This window comes from Coccidioides immitis, assembly GCF_000149335.2.
Source record: "Coccidioides immitis RS genomic scaffold supercont3.2, whole genome shotgun sequence".
In the NCBI taxonomy this organism is placed as follows: domain Eukaryota; kingdom Fungi; phylum Ascomycota; class Eurotiomycetes; order Onygenales; family Onygenaceae; genus Coccidioides; species Coccidioides immitis.
In genome coordinates, this window is record NW_004504309.1 from 1,429,217 (window position 1) to 1,439,451 (window position 10,235).

Here is a 10,235-nt window from a genome sequence, read left to right on the forward strand (position 1 = left end):
AAGGAGCGGTGCCGCCGGAAAGGTTGGGACGCGACACAAGCTTTCCAGCAGCAGAGAAACCAGAGAATCACGTGCCTATTATCTGAGCTTATTCTTAGGCTAGTCTGAATAAGGCTAGCGGAGTGGCTTGGGAAGCTGCAAGCGGGTGGCTTCCGTTAGCCGAACTCAATTCCAAAACTCTGATCAACGACTCATCAACACCCACGAACTCCGTACGGAGTACTCCGTACACAGCGCGGAATGCTAGGAAAATAGACAGCCAAACTGGACCACACGAGTCATTCTGAAAAGCCTTTTTTCTTTGTTCTTATGGAGAATTTTCCGTTTGAAAATTCCGCGAGTGATTCGATTTATTTTTCTCGTTGGTCTTTATCGATTCTGTCGACCTCCAACGCGGAACTCGATGTTGCCGCAAAAAGCATCAATATACTCCGTACCGTGTATAATATATACCTACCCCCGGGAAGGTGTTTCTACAAAAAAGCCTACACCATTTCTCCAGGGTAATGCCCTGCCTCGTCTCCAGATCCCTGATTTGTGTTGTCCGCGGAATGTAAGCCGTGTGGCTAGCTGGCTAGCCATTCTGTCCCTGAGCTATATGGGGGCTTTTAGCGGAATAAAGAAAGGCTGCCTCGTGGCATTTTACAACTTCTATGACTTTCTTCCTAAATTTATATGGATCTACCTGTCAATGCCATTCAACCAAAACATACAATGGCATCAAGACGAGGTAGCAGGGTAGATTCTATTACGGCCCCCCAATCACTTGTATATCAATGGACAGTGGATTGCTTAGCCAACGCATTTTAGCTGGTATTTGCCTCAATGAATGGGAATGAAAGGACTCTATTCCCCTATTGCTAAGCCATTGAAGGCAAGACAGGACTTAACGGTTTCCAGCCATCTCGGATCCTTTTTCCTCTTTCCTTCTTACCTTCTTGTCCTCGTTCGCTTTTTTTCTTTTCTCTTCTCCGTATCGCTTCGTCTGCTTTTACTACTCAGTAAAATTATATCTTTTGTGATAACCCATTTTTAGTTCTTCTAGTGTACATTACCTTGTTAAACGCTTGAGCAGGACTCAAAACTTTTGCACTTCTTTCTATTACGTCTTAAAAGACAATCCACCAGTGGCAGGGTTCGAAATTCACTGCCAGAATGGAGACTCCAACACCCACAGCGCCTGTGGCTCCCGTGGTCCGTAAATCGCTTCAAAACTCTACAAACAGTACTTCAAAGGACAAGAATGGAGATCAGCCAGAGCAAACTCGTAGGTGACAAAGGAAAATTCAAGGTTTTGATGAACGCTAATCTATAATTATAGAGAAAAAAGCCCCAAGGAAAAATAGTCAGGACGCGCAGAGCGCAGACAATATTACATTACCGGTGCCATCACAATGCCATTGGTCGTTGCATAATCTGCCGGATATCTTGTATCAGCTGAACCCGACAGACGGAGCTGCTCGAAAAAGTGATCCGGTACAATTAAAGCCATCTCCCTATTACGGTCAAGCACCAATCCGAGTCTTCGATATCCTGCCAGATAGAATCTCGTCAAACGTTGAGGATTGGCGTGTCGAAGCGTGGCTACGTCTAGATAGACGCATACGCCTTAAGGATATTACTGCTAGAATGGCTCCGGATTTCGCGATGACAACCAATGCCTTGCAGCAGAGGAACGTACGATTCCGCCAACTATTCAACATTGTCTCCTGGGGCAAGGGTAACAAGCTTACAGAAAATCATAGAGAAAAAATCCATAAAATGTTAGAAGAGCGAGGCATTGACCTTAGCCTTAATACAACCCGGGGTATAACCCCGGGCCTCATTGATCCCAATGACCCTGGCAAAGGGAGGATTCCCTTTGATAAAAATTACTTAAAAAATATCAAAGACCAGGAGGAGAGAGCCAGGAAAAGGGCAGCAGATAATGCGAAGAAGTCCGCAGCAAGCTTCGAGGTCAAGACGACGCCAACTTCAAGCCCGATCACGAGCCGCGTCGATTATACTGCTGGCCAAAACGGATATGCTGCGAATTCTCCTTCGGGTTACCCCGAATTCTCGGCTGCTGCGCAAGAAAACAAGGGCCATAACGAACAATGCGATGAAGATACTGAGGGCTCCAACAACGCTTATGCCGATGATATCAATGAAGATGGAGGCAACGAATATAAAGGCGACGAAGCCAATAGAGCCGATAGAGATCGCAGGTATGGCGCCAACAGTGAGGGAAGCGATGGCGGAGACGCCAGCCAATATAATGAAAATGAAGGGGGTGATGAGGACGGCGATAGTCACGACGACAACCCTAAAACCAATGGCGACGAGCCTGAAGAGTCGTCTGGGGATGAGAGCGATAGCAGCGATGACAGCGATTACGCTCCGGACGATGACGACTCCTCGAACAAAGCGAAGGCGGGCAACAACCACCACGTGGCAGGAAAGCACCTACTTTCCACGGGCGGCAAAAGACTTCCTGGACAAACAGATAATAAACAGATAGTCATCAAACGCAAGGCACGGGATGAGCATTATACGGGGGCTGGTCCTTCGAATAGCGCGAAACCGGCTCGAAAGAAGCAAAAGTTGACATTGCTTGAAGAACAACAACAAGCAGCTCATCAGATTGTATCCTGCCCACAGTGCGATCGGCAACTGAAACTTAAAGATGTTGAATTTCACATCCAGCGTTGTCGAGGAAGCTTCCAGGGGCCCAAGAAACTGCAGCCACCACGAAGTCTGCCAACTCCGTTACCGGCACCGAGGAAGCCGCCAACTAATTCTCAGATGCCCGGACACGCGCAGCTACCACAGGTCCGGCCAATTCATTTCCCAGCACCCAGCCGAGTAAGACATCTACAAAGTCAACCAGCTGCAGAAACGCCAAGGGCACAAATGTTTGCTAGAAGGGGATTTAAAATTCTTAAACCCCATGGTCAATCAATACAGTCAGCTCAGCCAAAACGGAAGCGTGAGGAACCACACGAACCGGATGCAGAGAGATGCAAGCGCCAGCGACAGAATGTTCAAAATCCCGAAAAGCCACCCTCTCCAAAGAAACCTGCAAACGAGATTCCGAATCGCCCAGAGCCACAAAATCTCACAAGGGCCAGAGACCTCACCGAAGCCGAAGAAACTGAAGAAACTGTTTGGGGCACCTTCGTATGGAAACACACAGGTATCAATACTCTGAATCCGCCAACAGAGATGCCCCCGCTGGTGCCTGATGAACCTTACATCTCGGCCTCTCCCTACGCCAACTATGTTCTCGAGGAACGAATGAGGTGCCTACTACCAGTCGCGGGAGCTCTTGAACGTGTGCTTGGAACTGCTATACAAATCAATTGGTCAGAGTGGTTGAATCTGCGAACTACCTACGATCCTCGTCGCCAAGAGAACATCCTCCACGAAGATCAGGAAATGTTAAAAGCGATCCTTACGGAAAAGGAATATTTGACCTTGATGTCTTTGTTCGGGAAATCAAAAGATATACCTTGGCCTGACGAAGTTGGGAAACCAAAGGATGCATCTTGGCTAGACAAGGAATTAGAAGATAGCCTTGGGCAAGATGAGTTCGGGAAATCAGAAGAAGGGCCTTGGCCAGACGAGTCCTGACGATGCTATACAACATCACTGCTTCATTACTTTACTAACAGGGCTGGTCCCTACTGTGTCGATGGTGCTAACGAATTTTCTCATCTGCGTGGATTCAATTTTGAGTCGAACGATCGAATTGTTTCCTCGATAAAAAGTCCTTTGAGTGCTTGTGCTGTTTTCCGACTTCTGTTCCTTGATTGACACTTTTTTTTTTTTTTTTTTTTTTTTTTTTCAATTCTTCCAGCTGTTTTCTTTTTTTTTTCTTAACTTTGCCTTGCTGTGTTATGCTATGTTACATTTGGTTTGGTGATTGGTTGCTGCTGTTGATATGCAGGAAGTCGATTTAAGGTTAACTAACTACTTACGGGACCGAAGCGTTGCGGGGACTGGAGACGTGGCGACCAATGTTTTTTGAGATATTTGAACTTCTTCTCTTCGACATCTTCATTCTTCGAGTTTGCATGTGTTTCTATCCCTATTATTCTTATCATTTACTAACTGAAAAGAAAACCCCCCAAAAAAGGACACTGTTTTTATTTATTTACAGGAATCTTAAACCGATATCATGCTGCCAGTGATTTTGTCAAAGAATGGCCTTGTTCCGCAGCACCGTGTGCTTGGTGGCTCTCACATTGCTATATCAATCCATCGCGGGTTTAACATAATAGCTTTGGGGTTGAAGGGAATTACCTGCTTCCTGTCTATAGCTTAATCAATTGAGATTAAGTGTTCCTCTATTCAGGACGGTGAAGGGTTCCATCTACCAAAGGACCATAGATAACTCAGGTCTGTTGAGTACCGTGCAATATGCCTATGCGGACCGGAAAGCATCCCAATGTTCAGTGCAAAAATGGATTATATAGATGTAATCTTCAATTGCTGCTCAATACCTTCCATTATTGAGCTAGTATCTTTGGTTTCACTGGATAATTGGATATACCCCCGGACCCAAGTTCATCCACTTCACTTAACGAAGATGTTTTGAGTGAATTATCTCAGCAACTCCCCAGTACGTATGATATCAAGCGAGGAACATTCCTCAATGCCCCAGCCTTATAATTTTTAAGGGGCTGCTTGATATCCACCCCTCTCTTCCATATCTTGCCTCCGACCTAATCCCATTACCACTAACCAGCTCCCTTCCACACATAACCTGCCACTTAGTCTTCTTCCCAACCGCTTTCTTTCTCTCACTTTCACAGCATACCGTCATTCTCTACCTTTCCTCCATACCTCACTCTTTGAGCCAACCATTTTTTATCTTGCTAGAAAGATTTCATCATTGTGATAAGTCTGTTGCTTTCCATTTTTTGCGAAAAGATCCCATTGCGTCAGCGATTATCTCAGCTATAATACAGCGCGACATGGCAATCGAACTGAGGTATGAGAGTGAAGCGTCTCCTTCTGCCTCAGAATATGGAGCGTCCCTCTTCAGCATTGATTCCATTGGGAAGAGACCTGCATATTCTGGCTTTACAACCCCTGGATCTACCAGGGATGTGAACCAGCAAGCCGACATAACGTCAAATCTGGCTGCAAAAAACTTGGCTCTGTTGTGTAGGACTCCTCCCCTCAACTCTTGCATTTATCCCCACTAATCGAACTTCACAAGCTTTTGGGCCCTATTTTGACGCAAATCTCTTTGGATTGAACCATCGATGTCACCGTAAGTAGTGTCATTGCCCCCTCAATCATCTCTCCCTGAGATAAAGGCTGATTCCTCCCTTTAGATGATATCCTTCCGGATAAGTTTCATACTTGTTCGCATCCATACCACTCGTCATACAATGAAGGCAACCTCCCTCTCCTTCTCTTTAGACTGGAGGCCCCAAAAGAAAGCCAGTCAGAGCCGATCGGATACTTGGTGGAGAATGGCAAAGTTGTTTTGGATTACCAAGGTAATCCTGTGCGAAACTTCCCCTTTCTACCGCGATACATCTCCGTTAAACCGTCCGGGTGGCTCGTCGAGTTTTGGATGCGATCGGACACCCGTCTCACTTACCGAGACATCAAAGCGAGAATGACGGCCGAGAATGAAGAGCTTCCTTCAGATAACGTTTTGAACATGAGGCGTGAACGTGATGCTCGCAAGCCGCTAGGTTTGTCTTGCTGGACAGCTCGTCGTGGGGGCATTACCAAGGCCGAACTCGAGCGTGTTGAGCGGTTATCGTCAGAAAACGTCAAGTATAACACCTCTCTAAAAGTGCGTTTCGACCTCCAACCTGCGGCACTTGAATCAAGGTCCTTCGACCCAAATGCGATGCCACAGTATTATCCGTTGGACATCTTCTTGGACCACCCTAATGACCTTCATAATGCGGGTCATCGTTTGGAAGATAGCATCGAGCTCCTATTTAGATTGCAAGTCTTAGCGTCAGATCTTGGTCTGAACGATTGGAAAGACCTACCAGAAAATGAATTGCCCCAGTGGTGGCCCAAAGCGAAGGGCAAGGCCAATGCAGACCTGACAAGTGTAAATCAGGGCCAACTGTCTTCCGCGTCTGGGTCAGTCCTTTCTACACCCAGATCAGTATCCAAGCGACGCATGAGCTGGAAGACGCCCCCGAAATCCGGATTGTCAGTTGCTTTCACCGCTGAGAACCCCGAATGCCCAACGCAGTCCGCAAGCCCTTTTGTGAACGCCATTTCTCCATCGGCCGACTTCTTCACTGGCGATACCGTGGGAGCGACCGGTTATACAGATCAATTCGACACCATTGCTCATCGTACGGACATAGACAATGCACTGGCTGCCAACTATTCCGAACTCGGTATGCATCAACCTCTGCAAGGACTTGGGGTCCATCAGCTGTGGACGTCTCCGATCAGCGGGCTGAACGGCCAAAACGTCGAAATAGCCACGGAATATAATGAGTCCACTGTCGTATCCAGACAAGCCAAATTTTTCCCTGCACCTTTTCAAGGCTGCCTGGACGACTATCATCTCTTCGATGGACCATACATCCCTGGCTATTCGACCCCGTACAACCAAGCTGCTTCCACTGAGCATCTCGCCAATATCACGATGCAAATCGACCAGCGCTGTCGGGCCTCGAACTATCCCCAGGGCATCAACAGATTTAGCCCTTCACCTTCGCGACTTCGGGCCCCCTCAAGCCTCTCCATTCGCCGCAACCATGCTCACAAGGTGAACACGAGCACTGGCGAGATCATGACTCGCAACTATCCGTTCCCATGGAGAGGACACCAGCGAAACATGTCTTCACAGCGCTCCTTCGAAAACTTCCTTAGGGATAACCTTCCCTACTAGGAATATTCGAGATTCGAATGTTTAAAGGAATCCCCAGATTTCGAAAAGACTTCTGCGCAATCATGTTCCACCGGAGAGGCGTATAAGCTGCATGAAAAGAAAAGAAAAAAAGAGGAAGAAAGATTTTTTTCTCCACAGGACCTGCTTGGCTTTTCTACCTTTTGCTTATGGTTCCATTTGTTTCCATGTTGATATTTTTTGACCTTTTTGCCTTCACATTTATGTTTGAGGGCGGTTACTCCCGGCCCTTCTTGCTGGGTTCTATCCCTGGTTCTACCTCTTGGCTGCGGTCCTTCCCGTGGTTCTTCATTTCTCATTGCTTATTGGGTGCTGATCCCAGCCCTAGAAGAGACACGGAACTTTCAGTAACTTTCACCTGGCATCACAGCGCTCTTTTCCCTGTATTCATGCCCTTGATGACTTGACTTGACGCGCTCTAAGCCTTTTTCTGCTTCTTTATCTTCTGCTTATCCCACTGGATTTTCTTTTCTTTTTTTTTTAAATAAAAAAAGAAACACCTAGATTGATACTTTATCCCCTGTATTCGGGTTCCCATGGACCTCACTTTCATTCTGAGATTCATATATGTATTCTTCTCTAGATTCAATGCCAGTAGGTCTTCAAATGTTCTGATTTCTAGTCAGCGACCACAATTTCTATGTACGCCGGTATTGCTAAATGAGTAATATACTATCGAGTGAAGAGAAACCCGCGGCAACACCACCTTCGTCACTGTCATCGGCCTTGGTTCTCATCAGCCACCCTCCCTGCTCATTGCGCATAACCTTCCCAGTCTCATTATTCCACAATATTGTGCCAAAAATACCCAATTCACCGACAACATTACCAGTCAGTACTTCACCATCACTACGAAGTGCAACGTTCTTAGCTGCGCTCGGTGGCTGGATGAGTTCCATCAGAATCCACCCCTTCCAGTCCTTCTCAGGCATGGCGCGTAGAAATCCCGGGATTGCCTCGCGGTAAATGTTGTTCCCACCGCCTTCGCGCTGGGGTTTGAGAACGTGCTTTGCGGCAGTGGATGGGTTGAGGGCGAGATCTTGCCCCTGCCCGGAGATAGAGATATCATATTGTGGAGCGAAAGTATCGCGTATTTGCTTGATGGTTTGAGGATCGGCGTTGGGGAGGAATCGGGCCAAGTGATCGGGTCCGGTCGGCTGAGCGAGGACCTGTTGGACCTTCTTGCATCCCGATAGTTGGTTGAGGACTGTGGGGCATTTGATTGCTGCTGAGCGTTCGAGGTGAGTACGCGCCTCCCATGCGCTTCCATCTTGGTAGTCTCTAGGTCCGTAGAAACCCCGGAGGTAGATAGTGGTGACCTCAAAGGAGACTGATGGGGCATATGGTGGGGCATATACCAGCGGGCGAGATGGGTTGTCTTGGGGGACAGACGTCAACCGTAGGACATCTGTAGTGATAACGCGGAAAACGGGTATCTTATGGAATTGTGTGAGACGAGTTGAGAGCTCATGCTGGTCAAATATATTCCGCTCCCCATCTTGAACCACAAAAAGAATGCACAGAGGCAGCGACGGTGATGATTTGGAGCATCCGTAAGCTTCGTGAGCGGCGGCAAGTCCTGCAGTCAGAGTCGCAACCGCCTTATTCTCTGGAATGGAATTCTCTTTCAATAATTGGTGTGGTGGGTATGCAATCGGAGTTCCCGGTGGGCAAGAGAGAAGATCCGAATGCATCTTGCTCACAAGGCATGAAAGCCCGCCAAAGGATGATGAGATGGTATTGAATTCCACTTGCTTTAGAGATGGTTCAGTGCTTCCTTCTGGGATGTGAAGCATATAGTCTGACCTGAAAAGGCCCAATGATAATGGCTGGACATAACCTTCTTGTTTAACGGCCTTGTGGACTTTCCATAGATTGGCAACAAAATCATCGACATCGACGAGGCTAAAACATGGATTTGGTAAGTAACATCTAAGTTATCCAGAAAAGGGCGGTATTCTCACTCTTCGATAATTTCCCCTAGCCATGCTTCATCTGCAGTGATCGCAGCATACAGCTCGTTATATGCGGTTTGAACGGAAACCGCTGACTGATAGCAGGATCTTGGGAAGAGGCTCGGGAACAATGTCACCGGCGCATTTGTTGCCAACACAGCATTGGAATCAGATGCCTTTGATACTAAGTCTGGAGATGGTCGGACAGTCAGTCCGTGATGTATCGTCCAGTCTTTCACTGTGGCTACTAAATACCGCCTTTGCTCTGGAGAGAGCTCCGGCGGATAGGTCGCATATACCGATTGGTCCATATTTTCTTTTTTTCTTTTTTTTTTTCTTTTTGGCTTAAGCGGACAGGATCGCCTACTTGCGTCTAAGGAGAGTCAGAATTTAAAAAATACAAGTTTATACTTGATCAAGAAGAGAAGAGACAGAGACAGATATCTACATCACTGATCAAGTGAAGATTCGGCGCAACCGTGAAAGAATATTAAGACCCAGGATCGAGGGGAAGAACTGGGACGATTATTCAGCGCCCCGCTTGGTCAAGCCCCGAGGATTGCTAAGCCAACTCCGTCTCGACAACAACGCCCGGCGGGTTGGAGAATTTCAACACGAGGTTCTCATGCTTTTCAAAATATCTAAAATGGACCTCATTGTTGCAGCATATTCCAGGGTGAGACCTACTGAGATTCTCTTACACTCAACTAACATTGCCCTCCTGCAAGGAATGACGATCGGTTATTGCAGAAAACTTAATTATGTAGGACTGGGCTGAGGACAGCCTGACAGGGCCTGGAAAGGGAGCGTGTGAAATTGGTACTTTGTCTTTCCTAGAGATGATGGATTTGAACAAGCCACGCGTATATAAACTGGATAGTACACTGTACTGCGCTGATGTATATGTAAACAACCTCTCCGTACTCTGACTAGCAAAGTAATGGAGTGAAGATGCTTTCCAGCACGCGTATCGTGAGTATAACTTCAAGTCAGCATCCCAGTCATGAAGACAGGATAATGCTGGGCTCAGACCAAAAAAGGTGACAACTACTGGTTACGAGTTAACTATGGAGATGTTAGGAGGTTAACACCATCTAACTGCTCTAGAGCCTGTTTCCCAAGCGATGTCAACGTGATTTTTCCAGGCCAAAAATAGGGCATCATTTTTCTGTGATTTCTCCGCAGTGATATTGCGCGCCAAATTGAAGCCTTTCCACATACCTACAGTCAACTGCTTAACCCGTTAACGAGTTGGCTAGCAGTGACTTTGTTAGCTTCTTCCTCGATAGATATTTCTTTTTCCAGTCTAGCCTCCTATCATTTCACACACAGTCTTACAAGCGCACCCCGCCTGTTCACTGCTGTTGCTGGCAGGGATTGTGCTTCCCCGTGTGGGC

At 47.1% G+C, this 10,235-nt stretch overlaps 3 protein-coding genes across 3 annotated transcripts; 2 read left to right on the plus strand and 1 right to left on the minus strand.

Moving 5' to 3' along the window:
* Nucleotides 1-1,155: 1,155 nt before the first annotated feature.
* CIMG_06000 (uncharacterized protein) lies at nt 1,156-3,612 on the plus strand (the record flags this gene model as incomplete). Its single annotated transcript, XM_001242103.1, has 2 exons — nt 1,156-1,267; nt 1,322-3,612. The coding sequence occupies 2 exons, from the start codon at nt 1,156-1,158 to the stop codon at nt 3,610-3,612; spliced, it is 2,403 nt and encodes an 800-aa protein (XP_001242104.1).
* Nucleotides 3,613-4,958: 1,346 nt separating this feature from the next.
* On the plus strand, nt 4,959-6,865 carry CIMG_06001 (uncharacterized protein; the record flags this gene model as incomplete). Its single annotated transcript, XM_001242104.2, has 3 exons — nt 4,959-5,151; nt 5,207-5,260; nt 5,325-6,865. The coding sequence occupies 3 exons, from the start codon at nt 4,959-4,961 to the stop codon at nt 6,863-6,865; spliced, it is 1,788 nt and encodes a 595-aa protein (XP_001242105.2).
* On the minus strand, nt 5,909-9,149 carry CIMG_06002 (glutathione synthetase; the record flags this gene model as incomplete). The annotated part of the gene is made up of 3 exons (XM_001242105.2): nt 5,909-5,944; nt 6,003-8,788; nt 8,848-9,149. The coding sequence occupies 2 exons, from the start codon at nt 9,147-9,149 to the stop codon at nt 7,540-7,542; spliced, it is 1,551 nt and encodes a 516-aa protein (XP_001242106.1). The 3' UTR covers nt 5,909-5,944; nt 6,003-7,539.
* Nucleotides 9,150-10,235: the final 1,086 nt, after the last annotated feature.